This window comes from Cygnus olor, chromosome 25 (genome assembly GCF_009769625.2).
Source record: "Cygnus olor isolate bCygOlo1 chromosome 25, bCygOlo1.pri.v2, whole genome shotgun sequence".
In the NCBI taxonomy this organism is placed as follows: domain Eukaryota; kingdom Metazoa; phylum Chordata; class Aves; order Anseriformes; family Anatidae; genus Cygnus; species Cygnus olor.
Genome location: NC_049193.1, coordinates 2624383 through 2645628, shown reverse-complemented (window position 1 = coordinate 2645628; position 21246 = coordinate 2624383). Strand labels below are relative to the sequence as shown.

Here is a 21246-nt window from a genome sequence, read left to right as displayed (position 1 = left end):
GCACAGAGTTTTGTTGTTTTGTTTTTTCTTTTTTTTTTTTTCTCCTCATCTTGCAATTTACCATGTTCTAAGATGTATTATTTGTTTCTGTTGGTGTCAGGATCTATGATTGGGAACTTTACGTTGCACTAAACATAGCTGGTATGGACCACAGGGAATGTATCTGAAACTCAGGAATGGGTTTTCTCAAGCCTATACAATAGATGGAAATAGTTAAATCATGGGGATTGACACAGAAGGATTAAACCCAGCACTAGTTAGCACTTAAAGAAAAAAAAGCTGTAAGTCCAGGGACGAAACATCCCAGGCAGCATGAATTACGTTGCTAGAGTAAATCTATTGCTAATACTTAGCAAGAAAGAGACAGCTTCCCTCTGGTTTGTATATCACTTCTGAACTCTTCACACACTCCACCACACAAAGAAAAAACTTCAGAAGGTAATTAATGATCCTGAGTGCTAGTTTTTGAACCTATAAACAGTAATTCCAGAGCCCTATATGATCAGCTAACATCTGAAAGCAAACATATAACGTATATATGCAACAAACACGTAAAAACGAGAGACAAATCATCAAGCAAGGAAACTACACAATCTGGTACCTATAACTTCTACTAACCTCTTGCTTATTCTGAGTGCTTCCCAGTGTGAAGTCAGCAGTCTTTTTAGGAACCCACACCTTTCTCTCCTGTTGCTTATAAAGCCTGCATCCTCCATGCTACTAATCAACAACACTTTTACTATTTTAATAACGTGAAAACAGAAAGATGGATCTACTGAGGAGAGTACAGAGCAGAGAAAGCAGTAGGTGGACAGGTGAGCAGATTTAAAGCATGACTTGATCCCCAAAGCTGTTGTTGTAATCATGGCTAAATGAGAGACTGGCCTTGCTCATGGTGAGGAGCTTCAGGTTCATGTTGACCTCACTTAACTCACCATCAGGACCAGCTGTACCAGGATAATGACAGCCCCATTCTAGTACTACACCTCTTGTATTGTTGATTAATGTTTTTGTTTGATTGTTTGTTGGATGGTTGGTTGGTTGGTTTTTGTTGTTGTGGTGTTGTGTTTTTGTTTTTTGTTTGTTTTTTCCTTTTAAGGTGAGGTACTATGTGCATCTATGAGTTCTCAGTTAACAAGGGCTGAACTGAGACAGAAATTTTATGTATTCTAAGGTGAAAGGCTGAGTCTGCTTGATACGGCATTCTTAGATCCTTAGATTATCTGACATTAACAGAGTCAAGTTCCAGTGTGTCTATACAGCCTCTTGTTCTAAGTGTGTCTCTGCACTTGACAGCAATAAAGAACGCTGGAAAGGTTGTTTTCATGTTACAGAGACAGGGGGGTGAAAAGAACCATGCTGGGACATAAGGCCTCTCCTACAGCAGCATTTCTGTTGCTGCCTGTTGAATGGGAAATTAGAACATCATAAAGTAAACAAATATTACAGTAGAAAATCCCATCCGCTTCAAAGCACAGCCGTATGTTGAAATCAGACCTGAAATAACAAAGGTTCCATTATCTGTTAACCAGGAAATGCAGCAGAAATAGGCAAGAGTCAAACTGTTCTTTTGCAATGATCTGTATAGGAAAAAGTGCAGAGCATGAGTATCTGATGACTTTGTAGAACACTTAAGGTATAAATTGCCTAACAACAATCTAACTGGGAGAAATATTCTCTTGTGGCTCTCCAATTAAATTAAATTAAAATTAACAGCCTGAATAGGTTGTTACAAAATATATAAACAGAAACAAAGTCAGTAAAACTCAAAAGTCAAAAGATTACCTTGTATGCTTTAGTGGCCTTCTCAGGTCAGAGTACGTTAAATTGCTAGTGCTGTATTTAACCACATATTTGCAATGTGTGGGGATGTGGGAGCAGTTAACACATTTTCATTCTGCTCCAATGAACAGGGTAAAATGGCATTTTGGTCAGGTTCCCTGACAGAGTGGGTTCCTGGTAACAGCAGAACTGCATCTTGATAGCAGAAAGATTAAGATATGTGTTGACTAGATGCTTAAACGTACTGTTTTCTATAACAGATACTCCTTTCACCACAGGCACATCAGTATAGGTTAACTGTAGAGAAAACTTGTCAAAAATGCAGTTTCCATTAAGCGTTAGGGATAACTTGGGCCTCTTGCCCCTTTAACATTTGCAAGAGTCAAACTGTTTTCGTTAGCTAAGGCTTTAATTATTTTAACTCCAGATAGATGAGTGAGATTTGTCCAAATCTTGTCGAAACTTGAAGAAATTCCTGAACAGAACAGCGTCTGAAGAGAAACAACCTCAAGACTGTTTTAAAATGACTGCTGCGTGGGTGAGAATTGGCAGGCCTGGTCGTGTGCCCCGTTGGGTGGGAGTCAGAGCGCAGGCTGAGCACGCTGCCAGGCGCAGCCCGAGCTCCTCCGCAGCCTTTCATGAATGAACTTCGGGAGTTTTTTTATGAATGGGCGCTCCGTCCTTGAATGAACACCCGAGCGCCGCGCGCTGATTGGTCCAGGCGGCTAAAGCCACGCCCACTCCCCCCTGGCCGAGGCCCAGCGCGAGCTGGGATTGGCGGGCGTGCCCGGCGCAGGGCTTCATTCAGGGAGTCAATGAAACAAAGGAGCGGGGAGCCGGGCCGGGCGGGCGGCGATGCGCCAATGGGAGCCCGGCCCCGGGCTCACGGCGGCCTGAGCGGGCGGGCGGGGCTGCCCCGGGCTCCGCATGGGCCGGGAGCCGCCGCTACCGGGTGAGGCTCGGTCCGGGGGCTCGTCCCGGCCAGGCGGGGGGCTCGTCCCGGGGGCTCGTCCCGGTCAGGCGGCCTCGCTGCCGCCCGTTGATTCAAGTTTGGGGAGCGGTGAGGAGTCCCCCACCGGGTATACGGTTCCCCCCGCCCGGTGGGCTGGCTTCGGCAGGTGCGGGAGGCTCAGCTCGTTGTTAGTTTCCCCCCCCCTTGTGCCTCTACCCCCTCTCAGGTGCCCGCCGAGAGCCGGCAGCTCCGCGGAGGTAGCGCACGGGCGGCAGGATGAAGGGGTACCTGGACCAGCAGGTGCCGTTCACCTTCCCGCAGGTGAGTGGCGGCTCCGCAGGGCGGGGGGTTGGGAAGGGTTTGGGGAGTCTGGGCCGGGAGAGCCCCCGCTCAGAGCCCCCGCACTGATCCTCTCCTCCCGCAGCAGCCGCCCGGCCATGCGGGGCCCGGGTGCGGGGCTCCGGAGGGCGCTGGGAAGAGCCCCGTGGAGCCGGGCTTGCCGCCGGTGCAGGATTCGGAAGGTAAGGGGGGAGGTGGAGGGGAGGCTGGGGGTGGTGAAGGCTTCTGGGCAGGGAGCAGGTCCTCCCCCTGCGCCTCCGCCCCCACCTCCCCGTCCCGCCCGGCATCTCCGCCGCTGGAGCATCCTGCTGTCCCTCCCCAGCGCTCCACTGAGGAACCCTCTCGCTTTTCGTGCAGACCTCTTCCAGGACTTGAGCCAGTTCCAGGAGACTTGGCTGACAGAAGGTAGGCTCCTTCCCCTCGCTCTGTTTTGGTTTGTTCGGCTCTCGCTCGTTCGTCTTTCGGTGTTTGTTCTGCTCCTGTGCTTCGTTTGCCTAGCTCCAAACGCTGAGTGTTTTTTTTCAGACTTGCCAACCTCTGGGCTGTGTAAATGAAGAAGCATGAATCACACTATTGTGCTGGGTATTTGCTTATGAATGGAACTTGGCTGTTAGCCCGTTTTCCTGGTTACAATTTTCGTTTCAGCCTCTACTTGTAACTGGTTTGATTTTATGCTAATGTGTTGCTTATCTTTGTTAGTTGCCAAAACATTGATATTTTCTTAAACAAACAATAATCTGTTATTTTAATTCGGGGAACAAGGTGCTTTTCTTAGGATTTTTTAAAGATAATTCTCTGAAAGGACCTTCCTGGAGTTTGTCTTTCTACATGCTGCTCAGTTTAAAGTCTAAATTGTTTTGCCTTTTGACTTCAAGGAAGAGGAAACTTCAAGGTCCAGGGAGTGCCGTTAATTCAAAGTGAAAGTGGTTCTAAACGGCATAATGAATTTGTTCTAATTCCAGTCCTACAAATGATCCCCTTTTCAGAAGAATTCAAAATGTATCCTCAAGTACAGACTTTTGATAAACATAAGAGCACTTAATACATTTAGGTACTTAAGAAATATTTAACAATAATATAAAAATATGCATGGTATTTTGAGCAGGGTTCTTTCCTTGAATTCTTCAACAAGTGAAGGACAAACCTGTCAAACAGTTCTCTGTATTTTTTTCTAAAAACCCTCAAAAAGGTAGTAACCTCAGTAAGGTTAGTAAGAAAAAAAAAAAGAGTGTTTTATGTTTTTTTTTCAAATTAAAATGAAATGTCATTGATCAGGCAGCATTCAAGGGTGTGAGGACTGTAAGGATGCAAAAGGAATTATCTGGAGGCTCATCTGGGATTGAAACAATTCGCTAATTTGGAGCGGAAAAATAGGTATTAATTGCTGGTCATCTATGAGATCTGCTGAGTGTGCATGCTTGCTTGAGACTGGTTTCTCTTAAATCTTCAAAAACCTTGAGCTGCCGATGAGATTTGTTTGCCTCAGAGTTGGATCCTGGTAGACTTTCCATTTTAGGCTTTCTAATATTTTAAAATAGCTCCTTAATCCAAAGAATTTGCACACGATCACTACGATATGTCTGTCAGTAGCAGAGTGCTTGTAGAATGAATTCACCAGCACCCTGGGTGAAGGGAAGGTCATCGCAGGGTTTTGTAGCACTGAACGGAGAAAGGGAACCTGCTGTCATGTGGTTGATAAATCATAATGCAAACCTTAGAAGAAAAGTAGCAGCACGAAACTGTATTTCCTAATGAATACCTTCCGCTTCTGGTAAGAAATCTTTAGTGGCTACTAGAGTGGAAGAAACTCTGGATTCTCCAAACAGCTCTGCCCTTTGCTTCCTGTCAGTGAATGGACTTTGTTTCCCTGAGTTCCTACCTTCTCACTTGATCTTTAGAAGTATTAATGCTCTGTAGCATCTTTTGTGCAAGGAATTTCAGGAACTTTGCCACTTCCTACGATTTTTTTCTTTGCAATACATCCGGCAATTATGCATTGCAGTCTTGATTTTCTGATGGGGACAGCTGAGTCACAGAGCATCCCAACAGCTTGTCAAAACCACACGGCTCCGAATGAGCTCCAGGTTTCCCATTACCTGCTTTTGTGCCATAAACATGAAGAGCAATACCCTTCCCACAGCAGTCAGTGCTTCATAAAACTTAATGAGATTTTTTGATGGAAATGCAGAGAGATTTCTTGAAATTACTAATGAATCTTCAGAGCTGAGAAGACAAGATTTTAATAGGGACAGAATTAAATGAGGGTAGAGTCCAGAAGTAACAATCGTTAAACTATGGTAGATACAAAAGACTTCAGAGATGGTTTCATAGCAGGAGCTAGTTTGGAAAGGTCACAATAGAATCTGGAGGATAAAAACTTGTTGAAGGCTATTGTTTTTTTTTCTGTTTTGGCAAGTAGAATTTCCATTCCCGTATCTTTTTGTCTTTATTAGATTAAAATTCCAGGGTGACTGCAAGAGAAACACTTGACTTTCTAGTAACTGGCAGTTGCAGTGCAAGAAATGCCCAGTGATAATATCTATTGTGTGCTTTCAGAAAATAGGAAGTGGGTTTCTTATACAGCTCATCACATCTGGTCACAGTCAAAGTGAGATTTTGAGGAAATTCAGTGTGTGTTTTAATCATCTGGTTTATGACTTTAGACATAGGCATAGGGACCTATTTTCTCCCATGGTGATTCCCACTCGCAGGATTTTAACAAAAATAAAAAATGCTTTTGAAGCAGGGTATTTAGCTATTTTGGCTATTATGTTTTATTCTATCTTATGGTTACTTTTAAATTAAGGGGAAAAAATAGGAAGGAAGCAAATATTAGATACAAATTTACAACAAGCATTCAGCCATATGCGAAGTGTTAATAAAACTTCAACCACATATATACTTGAGTATATATGTATAAATATTTTTTTGTGTGTGTGTGTGATTTCATTCATAGGGGTATCTTTGTTAGCTTTTTAAGAGTATTTTTAACAGTAGCAATTAACACCTGATTTCACTTTTGCGTAAAATACTATCTGCATATAGGTGGCTCTTAAAAGAAACAGATGCTTGAAAAAACCTAGGCCTTGTTACTAAAATTCTGAAGTCCTCGTCTACACTGTTTTAACCAGAATCTGTTAGAATGTGACATGGAGCTGACAGCTGCACAGAAGTGATTCTTTGAGCGAGGTTGTCAGCAATGCAATGGGCAGTAAGCTGAGAAATCCAAACTCAGCTCCTGTGATGTGATCCCTGTTATTTCTCCTATTTTGATGTCACTTTTTCAAGGTAGTTCATAAAAGGAATTATGTAGGTTTGCTTCTGTTCCCCTCCTTTTACCACTTATGGTTCCCATTAGTTGTCATATAGGTTATTTTAAGGAGCAATGAGAAGAGCTTGGCTCCTTCCATTCTAATCCGCAGCCTGTCGTTAGTGCAGTATTATTCCCTGAGGTTTATTTTTGGCTTGTCTTGTCTAGCTCAGCTTCACGTGACTGAGATTACTGGGCTTCCATTCCTCATCTCCCTTTACTTTGACTACCTCACCTTTGCTTTAGGGCTAAGTGCAGTATTTTTGTTCGCTTTGCAATATCCCAAACTGGCTCTGTTGTGAACTAACAGCGATGCTATTTTCAGCAATAGTTTCTGAGAGGTTTTGTGAAATAAGCATCTGCTGCAAGTTCTCCCTTCCCTGCAATTAAAGGGACATAAAAGTAATTGTTGGAAGTAATAAAAATATTATTGTAATGCGACACGTGCCATGGTTAAGGGTTCTCTCCATGGCAATTTCTCCTAGAGCCTACCTAGGTGCTCAGTTCTTTGTCAGGTCTGAATTCACCACGTCAGCCGCTGTCTCTGGGTAGTGGAGGGCTGCTCTGGGGGTGGACTGAAGCCATGTGAGCTAAGGAAAGAGAGGAGCAAACCATTCTGTAGGAGGGCGTAAGCGAGCTCGGTTGTATTTATGGTCGAAAAATCTGAAGGAATTGTTTCCTCTGCAAATGTGCAAGGGCAGAGCTGATTAATGCTTCACTTGGCAAATGAGGGAAGCAGAAACTGGAGAACATGCGTAGCTGGCTTCTGTGAAATCAGAAGAGCTAGTAACCAAAACGAACAGACCAGTACTAGCTGCATGTACCAAAATGACTTAATTCCTATTATAACGTTTGATTTTGTGTTAGAATAATCTGTCAAGGGCACCTGTGCATCTTGCAATAAAACTTTTCCCTCTTCTGGGCAGTTTCAGTATGTTTTAATTCCCTATTCTGAAATGGCTTCAAGGCAACCCGGGCGTGAGCTAAGGCCACATCGAGGTAGGTGATCCATGAACGGGCTGATCAAAGGTGGAGATGAGAAAAGGCAGGCAGCTGCCTGCAGGCAGGTGAGCAATTCCATGTTCCAATGGAATATGGAATTCCAATATTTTAATTTAAAATAAGTATTTTAATTTAAAATAAGTATTTAGTCCAAAGAGTGATGAAGTACACAGGGGAAGGCTTTCCTCGTGTCTTCGATGTCGATGCTCCGGGAATCTCTCACCAGCTTTTTTTTTTTACAGCTTTAGCAAAGTCTAGTCATGGAAATCAGAATTACTGAATGTGAACCCCTGGGTCATCCAGTGGCAACAAACTACAGACAGCGAGCTTGTGTCTGTGCATGCCATGAGCCTCTCCAGTTTGGCTACAGGAGGCTTTAGGCCTGAAGCTTCTCAACATCATTGAGATGCTAATGTTGTTAACGACTTACCACCTTCAGCAACATCTTGTAGGGGGTGTGCTGCTGCCAGGTAAATGGGGCCTCTGCAGGCTTTCAGATGTCTTTTAGACAGTCTTGGAAATACCAGCGAGGTTTAAGAAACCGCAGTATTCTTGGAGTGGTGCTAACAGTGCTGTCCACAGGGCAGAGGCTTAGAAATAAGCTTTACAGCATTGATCACTGGGGAAAGAGCAGTGCTTTGTAGTCAGGCTTGCTCTTACATTTCCCACTTACAAAATCATACATACATGCACGGCGTTATTTATAATTTCTCTCTCCTGCTACTAGGTTATATTAATTTTTTTTTCTTCTGAAATATTCTCTTTCTGCTGATCTACATACATAGCCTATTCTGCTAGTGCCAAGCTATCCACTGCTTCTGGAGCTACTGAAAGGGTTGTTTCTGTTGAAGGCATAGATGTTCCCCATTCTCAGCGCTCTGGCGTAACCCTGCCAAATCTATCAGCTGGTAATTATTTTCCCCCTGCTAAATGCTTAAAAATCTCTGCATATTATGTTGCTAAGGAAAAATGTGAGCCTTGAGCTAATAAACTTGGTGTCCTTTTTCTCTCCAAGGTAAGAGAGCAAGAAAGTGGCAGGCTGATGCAGCACAACTGCAGGCAGAGGAATGGGATTCATTAATCCCAGAGGGAAAGTAGCCTTAGTCACTAAAGTGCATCCCTGCGGAAAGCTCAGATCTTTCCTGCATAGACTTATTTCTACCTTACTGTTAATTACACCGCGCAAAGTGCCAAATCTAATTCTCTCTCTCTCCCTCCCCCGGCAGCTCAGGTTCCAGACAGCGATGAGCAATTTGTGCCTGACTTCCATTCAGAGAACCGTAAGTAGCGCAGGGGCGACGGACGGACGGTGCATCTCGGGGGAGAAGGGCAGGAGACACTTCACCCAAACGAATATGTAAATGCAACACGCAGGCATTGAGGCTGCAGTGCTCGTCCCTGCGTTGTTGTGACAAAGACAAGAGACAAAAAAAGCTAACTCTCCCCATCTAGACAATGTAAAGGTATGTGGGTGGTGGGAGCTACCAGTCCCTTGCGCTGACTGCTTCCAGCAGATGTCTTGGTTGGTGTGTATGTGAATAATTAGCTATCCCTGAAGAGCTTAGAAAGTGCATTTGTATGATATTCAAAGGCAGAATTTGAGCAATTTCCCCCCAGAACAAAAGGAAGGGGGCTGTACGTGGAATTCCAGGTGCTGTACGTGGAATTCCAGGTGCTGCGTGTCCCCGGGTGCTGCTCTGGGGCTCACCTGCGTGGCCTCTGGCTGAGCTCGTGCTGCCAGCACGGCCTCTCCCTGCCCCGAGGAGCCATCTGTCGAAAACACGGCACATGTTTGCACAGGGGCGTGTGAAGCGCACCGCAAACATTTGCTCTGAGAGCTGGGCAGAGTGTTCACCTTGCAGAGGAGCTGAGCGTTGCGCAGGTCCAGGCGTGGGTCTAGGAACCTTCCCCACTGGTGCTGTACAAAATTCCTGCTCTTCTCACGCTGGGCCTGCTTCAGCCGGTCCTCACAGCGTGCTGCCAGCTCAGATGGAGCCTGGTGCTGAGCTGACCAAGCCTACGCACTTGAAATTAATCCAGACCGTTCGGAATAGCTGCGGGAACCCGGAGCCTCAATTTCAGCGGTGTGTCAGGGCTGCGAGAAGATGCCTCCCCGTCCTCTGGGCACGCACGCCTGGCAGCTCAGGGAGCAGAGGTGCTCCTTTAAAGCTGCTGCAGTCGATTTTGCTCTCCCATGCCAATGCCCCTCTCTGCCTGGGGCACTTTTCCCTGTGAAAACCAAAATGAAGCGCTTTGACGCAGTGTTCTCGCCTACCTCCTTCCCCGCCTTGGCTCTGGCGTGCTCTCTGAGTCATGCAGCTTGTTTCTTCCTCTCTTTGACCTAGAACTGAGGAGAGGGCTGCTCCCATGTTTCACTCCGAATGAATGAGCCGGTTGTAATGCGATAGCCTGTTCCAGCTATTAGGGGCCGGAAAGAATTGGCTGCTCCTAGCACATTTAGCTTCTCGAGGCTTCAATGGAGCTCAGTGTACTGGACAGAGCTTTTTTTTTTTTTTTTTTTTTTTTTGCTTTTTTTTTTTCTTTCCGAAGCCTCAGCCAAAACATCAGCATTTTTAGATGGGTTCTGTCCATCCCTTTACTCTGCACGCTGAAAAGAGCTGCTCAGGGCTGGCTGTGGGAGCCCCTTGTCCCTGAGGAGGAGCAGGAGCCAGAAGCAATACGAGGCTCTGGTCTCTTATGGATGGATTTATTCCTACTGATTGTGCCGGGCTGTTTGGAGCCGTTTGGGTCCTGGTGTGATGCAGAGGGTGAAGACGGGCTTTCCTGGGGTAGGCTGAATCCCAAGGCAGGCAAAAGGAGTCAGACTTGTGGTTTGTTTTTTTCCTTTCTTGCTGAGAAAAACTATTTTTGGGAGGTGTGTTGGCAAACTGAAGTGGCCAGAACCTCCTGTGCTGAGAGAGGCAGCAGCATTTTTGCTAGCAGCCTGCTACAGCGCTTCTGAAGGCGCAGAGAGGATTTGCAGGGAGCAAGAGCTGTCCTGAGGGTGGCTGCTGCTCATATGGCTTGGGTTAGTGCTGAAAGAAACCCAGCGAAAGTATGAGCTATATGAGGTATTTGCAGCTCAGGATGTGACCTTCCACCCTTGGAACTGTAATCACAGCTCTGAGCATCCCACTCCTCGTAAGCAGTGTTGTGGCAGCTCGAGAGGTGGGAGTAAACTGGCAAACGGGGACCGCAATGAGCCTTAGGAAGAGCTTACGGTTTTGATTTGGAGGACAGACCTCTCCCTTGTTTGAAAAACAAGGCTAGACCTTTGTACCTTTCTGGGGTTACTCTTCTTTCCTTCCCAAGTGTCAGCAGCCTCCTAACAGCAGTAGCAGAGCCCAGAGGCAAAGGCAGAAGATGCTTACTGTGCCCTGCAGCCAGGATGAGGTTTTCTGATGAACTAGTGAAGGAAGTTTTTCTCCCTGCTGGATTTAATTAAGCACAAGAAGTAACAATACCCACATCCTGGTGCTGTAAACTGCAGCCCACGTTTGTTATTCATGAAATTCTAACCAGCCCAGAAATATTCCTCCTTGTATGCACCAGGGATGGAGGGAGGCTGCGGAGAGGACCTGCAAGCTGCTCTTCCAGCTTGGAGGTGGCTTATAGTGAAAGTGGGGGCTTGGAAGTCAGGTTTCTGCTTTGTACTCTGCTTTAACACTGATGTAGCTCTTCTGGAATAGCTAATACAAAATAACATATAATAATATATCTGTATAAATTGGTTAGTGCTTCTGGAAATGCTACTTCTGCGAGGTGTCTGTGTGCAAGGTAGTCTGGTGACAGCCTGTAATAGGATGCAATGTCTATAATGGTATTTTCCCACGGAAGGCTTTCAGCTCATTAGCTTTGTCTGCAAAAACCTTCATTTTTTGTCCTACAAGACAAGCTACGCTATCAGGAAATCTGCAGCGCAACATCATAGAAGTATGTTAGAATTTAATGTGGTGTTGCATGGTAATGCTGCCCACAAGACTTGATTACCAGGTGTGTTAGCAAAGGAGCACTTTTTGTGCTTTGCTTTTGTGTGCTCAAAAATAGGATTTTTGAGGCAGGGGACTTGTTTACGGGACTCTCTCCGTAACCAAGAAAAACTTCAACTGGATTTTTCACATCTCCCCCACAGTAGCTTTTCACAGTCCTCCTGCTAAGATTAAAAAGGAGCCACAGAGTCCCTCCTCGGACCCCACGCTGTCCTGCAACCACAAGCAGCCATTCCAGTACCGCAATGGCGAGCAGTGCCTTTATGCCAGGTAACACCGCTTCCCCAGGCGCCTACGGGGAACTGTTTCCTAAAACAAAGAGCTACCACGTTATCTGATGGGGTGGTGTCACCACCATCTGGCCCGGCTGCTGGGTGAGGGGGGGGGGTGCTGCAGTACAGATCACCCCGGGGTTGGTATCTCCAGTGCGTGGGGTAGCTCGGAGCCATGGGGAGGGGATCTGGGCCAACACCTTCTCGTTTCCCTATTGCTGTCCTGTTGCTGAGAGCAATGTTGACTGCAGAACTGTAACGCTGCGATATCCGTTTGACTGTCCCAGTGCCTATGATCAGCCCAGACAAGTCGGAATCAAGTCCCCCGACCCAGGAACCCCGATACAGTCACCGCTCCAACAGTTCCCTAGACAGGACCGGAGCTTCCTGACCCCTGCGGGGCCACCCCACCCCACATCCAGCTGTGGATACCTCATCGAAAACAGGTGAGTTCCTGCTAGGAGGAGCAGCTGCTGGCCAGGCTTTGGTGGTTCAGAACAGGAGGGGCTGTAGCATCTGGATCCAAGTGCTCAGCTTCCAACAACCTCAGGATCCCAGGAAAAAAAAAAAATTACTAAAGCACCTGGGACCCACAGCTGCTGCTGCCGCCTGGGGTTTGAAGAGGAAGCCTACAGCACTGAGCCCACCATGGCAAATGCCTGCTGCTGGGTCCCTTCCTTGCCCCATGCAGCTCCTCCAGCCCACGTAACAAGCAAAACAAGGCAGCTTGCCCCCTGAGCAGCCCCCCTGCAGCTCGGAGAGCCAGGCAAGCAGCCATCCCACAGCCTCTCCCCTCTTCCAGCTCTGCCTACCAGCCGCCCGTGGAGATGTGCCGCTCCTTCCCCTCCTCGCAGGGCATGGCCCGAGAAGCCCCCGTTGGCTACCAGCGCCAGCTGTCCGAGCCCTGCCTCCAGTACCCTCCGCAGGGCTTCAAGCAGGAGTACCACGACCCGCGGTACGAGCAGGCAAGCCAGGCGGGCAGCAGCTGCCAGTACCCAGCAGCCGTGGTGATCAAGCAGGAGCAGGTGGACTACATGTACGACTCAGGTATAAACCGGGTTTTATCTTCAGGGGGGTGTGTGGTCTGGCAAACTGGCTGTGGAGTAGGAAATGCAATTAATTTGGACTGCTTAGTGTGCCCAAGAGAAGCTCGGGACGTTCACTTCCCATACAATGTTCTGGGAAGACATTTCTGGTAGAGTGGAAACGAGATACAGGAGCTCGAAGGTGATGTTAAACCTACTCAGAGTAGATTTAAGGCATGTTTTTATTTTATTTTTTTTTTCCTCAAGGGAATAAGCAGCCTTTAGGGGAGACTGCAAATTTTTAATTAACCCAGAACAACTCAGGTTATTCTTAAGGGTATTTTAATAGCTCTGGAAATCAAACTTTTTTCCTTGTCTTGTGGTGAAGGTGAAGGTCTTCGGACAAAAGCTGCTTTTGACAGTGTGATGTTAAGCAGCTTTTAAATTAAAAAATGATCTCCTGGCCCACTGCTTTCCAGTGAAGCTCAGGAACTGCCAGACAGTGCTCATCATGATGTCCCAGTCTGTCTGGTGAAGTCTGAACCATTTTTGTCCTGCCCATAGCCCTGCGAGGCTGGATATCAGAGCAGCACTGGCATGCAAGATCACGTTCATCAAAAGCTAAATCTGTAAAGCTTGATAAAGGTGCACTGTGTTTGTAGATAACGAACATGGAAAATGATCACGCAACGCCATGCCTCGTCTCAGCCAGGCTGGATCACTGCGTTAATAAATAATGGCAATTCCATTTCCATTAATGGAACCAGCCCCGGCTTCTTGGCTGGAGCCCTGACTCCTGCAATCTCTAAAAACACTTTGGCACCTGGCCAGCCCAATGCATTTGGGAGGTTTGGACAGAAATCTTACATTCTTAGATATATTTTTATCTGGTCAGATAATGCTGATCGTTCTGGTTGGATTCCAAAGATGAGCCCTTAAAGGAAAGGAGCTTGCTCATGGGGGTTGGCTAAACTCACCGAAGGACTGGCAGAGAAAGTGGAATCAGGGCTTCTGCCTCACGTTCACTTTCTGCCCTAGGAGTATCCTAAGGTTCTCTGACATCTCCCTAGCAATGTATAGCTGCTGCCGCAGAACAGGCAATGATGCACGTGAAAATGTACAGAAAAGGAAACAGTTTGCCCCATTAACAAGAAATCCTGTGAGCCTCTGCTCCAGATTTGTGCTGCTCAGTTCCGCGATTTGGATTATGCCTGGTGCACGTTACAGATGTGCAAACAAACACACAGGGGTGGACATAAGCAGAGAAACTTTCTCCTAGCTCAAGGCAGTTAGAGGACAGTTTATGCCATGTAACTTAGGAGTTTGAAACTCCCTTATGTCTTTGTATTTAATGTTATGGGGTGGTCTCACTATTCACGTAAATGTCAAAAGCTTATGAAGGACTTGGATTCAGTAAAAACACCCCCCCAGGGGAATAGGCTTCACAGGATACTATGCAGTGTGTAAAGAGGTCTTTTTTCTCGCTTTAAATTTACCTTTATCCCCCTGTTCATGTGTCATAAGAGACCTCACAAACAGAGGAACACAGAGATGAATCTCAACACTATTTCTACTCACTTCATATGGATGTCATTCAGAAACCGTAGCAGTGACTAGGTAAAAGTCCCTAAACCAGACGAATTAATATGCTGGAGAGCTCTGTGCAGTGAGCTCCACCACCAGCCACTGAAGTTTCCCACTCATGACACTAGAAATGGAGGAGAGGGTGTTCTGGTTTCACAGGGAGTTTTGGCCTTCAGGGGGTTGTGTGGGCCGCTAGGTAGCAGAAAGGGAGAAAAGTGAGGTCAGCTTTAATGGATTTACACCAAAATCTTCTGTAAATGACAGCAGAAAGGAAGGAATCAAATATCTTGGAGCCCGTACAGAAAACCCATCTCGGATCCCCGCAGCAGGAGGTGACCTTCGAGTCCTGGCAGAGGAGAGGGGCGCTGGGTGCAGGGGTTGTGCTGCGCGACCCCGAGCTGTGGCTCACGGCGCTGCCTGGCCCCGTGCCTCTTCCCTGAATCCCTGAATGGAGGCAGAGGAATTTCATTCACAAAATGGAGGCGTCGGGAGATGCAGCGCTCCCAGCCCGGCTGCCCGGGGATCAGCTTTCACTGCTGACAGCGGCTGCTGCTGGAAACCCGAGTGCTGCTCCCCGCAGCAGCTCCCCGAGAGAGCTGGTGCCCCGTGCGAGATAAACCTGCTCTGTTCTGACAAACAGATCCTAAAGTCTAAAACCAAAAGAGGCTGAAGAGACTCGGGTGGCTAACAACAGCCTGGCCCTTTCCAAGGGCGTGTGAGCATGGAGCTGGGTCTGAGCTGTCTGAGCTACGTGTGCTGAGCTGCCTCGGGCCGAGCCAACCTCCACCTGCTGCTTCCCATAGAAACAGGGCACACAGAGCAAATAGCAGAGACTTCAGAGGATCACAATAGAAATAAAGTTTATAGTTCCAAAAATAGCTCTCTAGACACCAGAGCAATCAGGTAATTCTCTTATATTCCACGAGGGGTAAATCTTATTTTTTTTTCTGCAGACCTGTCCAAAGACTTGCTGCCCTGACACCACTTGCCCGATACACTGTTCTAGAGGGAGTGTTGCCTCTGGTGTCCTGGTGTTTTAATGGACACTTTGAGTTTGGTCACTTTAGCAGAAATAAATACGTAAAGAAAAGCTCCCCCGAGAGTAGGGAACGCATCTCTGCTGATACTACACTTTCACTGGGTCCTTCTGTCCAGACAGGGGAAGAAAATGTGCAAACCCCGAAGAATGCTTTTTTGAGAGTAGTTTATGATTGTAATAACGCACAGTCTGTCAGCTCAGAGTACCCTTCCGCCCTTAGCATCAGCAAAATGTCTGCTGAAGACAGTGGCTTTACACAGGAGCATGAAGGATACGAGGTAAATCTTTCCAAAGCTCCCTGTTACAGCTTCCATTTTGGCTGTGGACAGAAAATAGGTTTGTTTGAGAAAATGTGGGATTTGGAAACAAGATATAGCGGATATAAATTACCATGCCCAGGCAATGATACATGCTGCACAGAGATCTTAAAAAGACCTGCTCGTTTGCAAACTTAGCTGAGAAAATGTAAAGGCAAAAATAATCTCTCTGGGAGAACTCCCTATCTTGATGGGAAGAAGCCAGGGAGACGTAAGATAGGAGATTTCTGAGATGCTGCCTGTAGAAAACATTCAGATGCTGCTGCTCTCTATTAACACCTTTATAATGCCCCCTGGAAAAATGTAATGCCTTTCACAGGTGAGAACCTGTGAGAACAGTAACAGGGCACAGAGCTCAAGCTTAGTTTGAGGTAACTGAGGGAGAGGAATCATGCAAACCCAGCCTGTTGTCCCAGAGTGTCCCAGAATTTGCGTTAAGGGTGGCATGCAGGTGACTGGCTGTTCTGCAGGAAATCGTGTGGTACCATCCCAAAGATTTACCCGGCTAATTGTGATCAAAAGCATGGAGAAGCTGAAGTTTGTCATGGCATGGCTGCGGCGTAAAAGGGACCGGTCTGTCGCTGCCCTTTAGGAGGGCCCTAAGCGGGTGTTGGTTTGACGGCTGCACTTAGGTACCCACCTCCGGAGAGCAGGATTGTTCTGCCTCCCGTGCTTTGCAGTGAAATCAGTTTAATTGTTCTGTTGCTGTTCCTTGATGCCTTTCCGTGTATGTAAATATTGAGAGTTATCCAAACTATCTGAATATGTGAGGAACTCAGCGATTGTCATTCCTTCCCTGCACCGCATTGCGCTCTGCTTCTCCCCTGTCCCTGACGGGCTGCGTGGTTTTTCTCTTTCAGGCTGCAGCTACGACAAGCAGATGAGATCCTTCTCTGATGACGTCTGTGTGGTTCCAGAAAAATTTGAAGGTCAGAGAAAACTAACTTCTAGTTTTGCTGTGAGACAGGGTTATTCAGCATCTTTGCTAGCCGCTTGACCGCTGTCTGCGTGGTTCATTGCGCTGTGTTTTTGTAGGTGTGTTAGCTGTGGTTCATACTGCTTTTTTGGCATTTTGTGCCTTTGTAGCAGAAAAGGCCTTCTGGCATCCGTAGCTTAATTGTGAGGTGCATCAGAGCTCCTCCTAGAAGAGCTACTGGTGAATTTGCTGCTCTGGTTTATGTGAACTGAAATATTCTGGGTGCATTTTTGTGAAATCGCTTTCTTTGCAACTGTCTTTTTCTTCCTTTTTTTTTTTTTTTTCCACTGTTACCCTTAGAAACAGCTTGTTTCTCCTTCTCAGCAGGAGACATTAAGCAGGAGGTCGGAGGGTACCGGGAAGGACCTCCCTACCAGCGACGGGGATCTCTCCAGCTCTGGCAATTTCTTGTGGCTTTGTTGGACGATCCGACCAATTCCCACTTCATCGCCTGGACTGGAAGAGGCATGGAGTTCAAGCTGATTGAGCCAGAGGAGGTGAAACCATCTAGCTTCTCCGCAGGCTCAGGGGAGCAGCTGCTGGTTCTGAGCATGCAAATTCCCAGGTGGTTTTCCTCTGCCCTGCAAAGGCTCCTGCCTCCCAGGGGTACTGGCTAAACCCTGCAGCAAGCCCAGGTTTTCAGAAGAGGTCCAAGCACCTGGGTGACACCGTGTTAGCTTGAACAAAGGCTGGCTGTAGGTTTAGGGTCTCGGCAATGCAGCGAGCCAAATCACCCTGTCTCCACTTCCCAACGCACGACACACTTCAGTCCCCAGCTCGCAGTGATCTGTGCTGTCTCCTCATGCTCCGTGCCTGAGGCTGGCATTGAGGTTTGGGGTTTTGAACCCTACTGATCACGGAAGCTTTCATGAAAATCTGAAAGAAACCACGGCCTAGTCTAAAGGTATTTCAGTATCAAAAATAATATTAACTAAGGTGTCATTTCTAATGTCACCATGTTTCAAAAAACAAAAACAAACAAACAAAAAAAAAAACAGAAGCCAACCAACCAAAAAACCAATTCCACCTGACGATGTTCAGGAGACTTTTGGAATGTGTTCTTGTCTGATTAGAGCTGCTTGTAGCCCTGTTCTTGCTGCATACCACCTTTTTGGGCACTTTCCAGTGCAGGTGAGTTGTTTCAGTGGGCTGACCTGCTTACAAGAGATTCCTCGGCCTCGTGGACAAAGCTGAGCTCTACGTAGTAGGAGTAAGAGGTGCATTGCTCTTCTAGTGGAGGAGGGCTCCCAGTAAACTTGTCTGATTCTTGCAGATCAAGTGTAGCACAGGATGAAGAAGTCCTTTCGCATGTCAGAGTACTGGAGGATGAGAAGTGGAGGCAGCAAAACCGAGCTCTGCAATGGCAGGAAAAACGTCTCTGCTTCAGTCTGAGTTCTGCTCTCCCTCTTGAAGAGCTGCTAAACAAATATCGAGCCTATTACTTAAATGTTATAAGGGTTGATATGTGCTTTGGCGTGGTCCTAGTCCTCAAAACAGAAACAGCTGGGTAATGGCCTTTTGCCCTTGGGCTGGGCTCACAGACATCCACGTACTTTGTGGCTTTATCCTGCAGGTAGCCAGGCTGTGGGGGATCCAAAAGAACCGGCCAGCCATGAACTACGACAAGCTGAGCCGCTCCCTTCGCTACTATTACGAGAAGGGCATCATGCAGAAGGTCAGTTTGCAAAGCAGCCTCTTGTGAGACTCTGATGGTTTTGCAAGACTGCTCTGGTGCCGAGAGCATCGCTCTGATGCCACCCGTGTGCCTGCAGGATTCTCCTCTCTTCCCCGCAGGTGGCTGGGGAGCGCTACGTGTACAAGTTCGTGTGTGAGCCCGAAGCCCTGTTCTCTCTGGCCTTCCCCGATAACCAGCGGCCGACTCTGAAGGCCGAGTTTGACCGTCAGATCAGCGAGGAGGACACGGTGCCTCTGTCTCACCTGGATGAGAACGCCCCTTACCTGCCGGACCTTGGGAGCCTCCCCCCGCAGCTTTATGGCAAAGGCTACACCTATTAGTGCTGCTGGGAGCCGGCTGCCACCCCTGCTTGTGTATATAAGGAGATGTCTGGTTAGTATTCAATCCATATAGGCATTTTCCCAGGCCAGCCTGAGGCTGCACTGAACGGCGAATACCTGCCGTGGTCAGGAAAAGAGTTGAGGTAGATGTATGGATAACCAGCTGGCAGCTGACAGGGATCCTGGGTGCTTGCAGTGCCACCCTCGTGTTTGGCAGGATGGGACCGGGTCTCAGCGATGCAACCGTCTTCCGAGCAGGGCAGCCGCAGCTTCAGCTGCACCTCGGGTGGTTGCTGCCTCTGGCCAAACTCGGCTGCTGAGCCCCTCTCTTTGGCGAGATGTTCTCCTGCTCAGCTTTTTCTCAGCTATGAGGATGCTACGGTGCTGCTGCTGGCTCTGCTCCTCTGGTCCTGAGCCTCTGGATGCCCTGTCCTCAGCAAGGGATGGTTCGGACCTGCACGGACTCACCTCTGCAAGGCCAGCCTTGCCTTCACCCCAGAGGGCTGTGCCATGGATCAGACGCCTTTCCTGTGGACTGCTCTGTGGGAATGGGGAACGCTCGTCCTGTTTGTGCATGCTCCTGCCTCGTCACCTCCCTGCCCATAATATTCCCTGCCAGGGCTGTCTGGTATGTTGGCGCTCTGTCTGAGCAAGGCAGCTGGAGACGGGGGCCAGGACGAGAGCGGGCCTGGAGCACACAGCCCTGCTCCAGCGCAGGGGAACTGCAGAGCTGCCTCATGGCGTGTTTCTGGGGTGCAGGTCAAAGCCAACATCACCGTCAGGTGGGGGGATTGCAGGAGGCAGCCAGCCCTGGGCCACCAGTCCCTCTGAGTGGCGTGGTTATTCCAGCGTGAATGATTTCTACAGCAGTCCTCAGGATCTGTGAAGAGCTGGCAGGCTCCCGGGCTTGGCTGGAAAAGCAGCTGAGGCGAGAAAAGAACCTGGTGGGGCAAGTTAAGAAAGAGCTGTACAAAGTGACCTAAACCAGAGTTCTTAAAATTTCAGTTTAGACTTAACCACTGCAGGCGTTTGCCTGTTTGAAGGAAATTCTGCTGCGTTGGGAGGGCAGATATCTCTGCAGCCAAATGCAGCGTGTGCAGTTGAACCACTCTTTGCTTGTTTTTCCACAAATGTGAAAATTTACAACGGGCACCACATCCCCAGTGAGATGTGCCATGCTTTTTAATTAGGTGCTCCGGCCGTGCGCCCAGCTAGACAAGGAGGAGTACAGTGAACCCATACAAAAAAAAAAAAAAAAAAAGCCTTTTTCCCTCAGCTTTGGATTGACGTCCTCGTTGCTGAATACGGAGCCTTGCCAATGCCTGGAGAGAGAGGAAACTGTGTGTTGAGTGAAAGCCCGATTTCCCCCACTGCCTCACCCCTGCATGGCTAATACCAGCCCTGCCAGCCTTGCTCCTGGGCCCAAGGCCAGGGAAAGCAGCTCTCCCTGCCCCAGGCGAGGCCAGGGACGTGGGGCAGCCTCCTCTGCTGCTGCCTCCTTGTGCCCAGAGCCCTGGGCAGCTCCTGGCCCTCCTGCCTTGCCCTGCTCCCACCAGGTGCCTCTGGTGTCCCAGAAGTGAAGGGGAAAGGAACCCTGCCATTGGTATAATCTGCCTTTACTATTTATGAGTGTAAAAATACTATAATTAATAAATTGGTCTATGTCTTTGGCCAGCGGCCCTTCATTCAGCCCCTGGCTGGTCCTCTCTTCCCCTCCGCGCTGGGTTTGCCCAGCTTGCAGCCCTGGGCAGCTAAGTGAGAGTATAGGGAAGGGGGCTCGCTTCTGGATTTTGGTGGTGTTCCAGAAACAAACGCTTCCCTCCCTGGATGTCCTCCCAGGATTAACTCCATCCTAGCTGAAACTGGGACACAGGCAGTCGCACTCACAACACAGCCTCAATGCTCCCCCTAACACCCAACCTCTGGCTGCAGCGAACACTGCCCACGCTCCCACCCTGACCACGCACCAGCCGCTGAGATGAGCTCCGTGGTTTTAATTAAAGCAATTTCTCCTTGCACCTTGTCTCTGTCTTGAGCACACGGTTATACAGGCGTGGAGGGGCCCTGTCCTGCTGCATCTGCCTCCTTCCTCAAGGCAGGCAGATGTTTCCGAGGGAAGTGTGAATGGTAATGAAAAGCTAAACTGTAAGTGTGGGATGGACCCTGCTGTGTTACTGTTATTTCCCAACAAATGCAGCTGGTAGCTTGCTTTGATTTGATAGCTCCTTCTTCAGGACTCCCAAAGCGTTTTGTGTTTGTTGTCTGCTATTCTTCGGGCTACCCTCTCACCCAGCCAACCTTCCTTCCAGAAAGGGAATTCGGGGGGCTGATCCCCCTCTGCCTGAAATTGGAGCCCCACGTTTCGCTCGGATTTGTCAAGTCAGTGCTCAGATCGATACCGCGCGGAGCAGTTCTGGGAATCGGCGAGATCAGGTTCTCAGAACTGAAGGGCGGTGACCTCCGAAGGGCAGAGATTTATAACAGCAGCTCGGAGAGCAGGGAGCCTCTGAACGCACTCTGCTCCCCATTCAGCACAATGGAAGAGGCTGCTGCTGCGGAAAAGGTGCTGGGGGTGACAGCCAAGTGTCACCAGGTCTTGTGCTGCTGCTGGAAGTGCCGGTCCCATCCCATCACATGGGATTT

At 48.2% G+C, this 21246-nt stretch overlaps 1 protein-coding gene across 16 annotated transcripts; it reads left to right on the top strand.

The window, feature by feature from the left end:
- The first annotated feature begins 2593 nt into the window (after nt 1-2593).
- Nucleotides 2594-20273, top strand: ETV4 (ETS variant transcription factor 4). Of its 16 annotated transcripts, none has more exons than XM_040536768.1 (12): nt 2595-2734; nt 2961-3055; nt 3162-3255; nt 3431-3478; nt 8612-8665; nt 11518-11644; nt 11934-12092; nt 12449-12693; nt 16472-16540; nt 16912-17084; nt 18161-18262; nt 18382-20273. In XM_040536768.1, the coding sequence occupies exons 2-12, from the start codon at nt 3011-3013 to the stop codon at nt 18601-18603; spliced, it is 1338 nt and encodes a 445-aa protein (XP_040392702.1). In that variant the 5' UTR covers nt 2595-2734; nt 2961-3010; the 3' UTR covers nt 18604-20273. The 16 variants fall into 16 exon arrangements, with proteins under 16 accessions (XP_040392705.1, XP_040392702.1, XP_040392697.1 ...); XM_040536763.1 differs by having other exon boundaries at nt 3159-3255; XM_040536762.1 differs by having other exon boundaries at nt 2631-2734; nt 3396-3478; nt 16915-17084.
- The last annotated feature ends 973 nt before the right edge of the window (nt 20274-21246 follow it).

Bases quoted from the DNA above. Each gene is read 5' to 3' on its own strand.
- ETV4 (XM_040536755.1), top strand. From the start codon at position 2,710: ATGGGCCGGGAGCCGCCGCTACCGGGTGAGGCTCGGTCCGGGGGCTCG. The intron at 3,056-3,158 runs GTGAGTGGCGGC...CTCCTCCCGCAG, and splicing joins TGCCGTTCACCTTCCCGCAG to CAGCCGCCCGGCCATGCGGG. The intron at 11,645-11,933 runs GTAACACCGCTT...TGACTGTCCCAG, and splicing joins GAGCAGTGCCTTTATGCCAG to TGCCTATGATCAGCCCAGAC.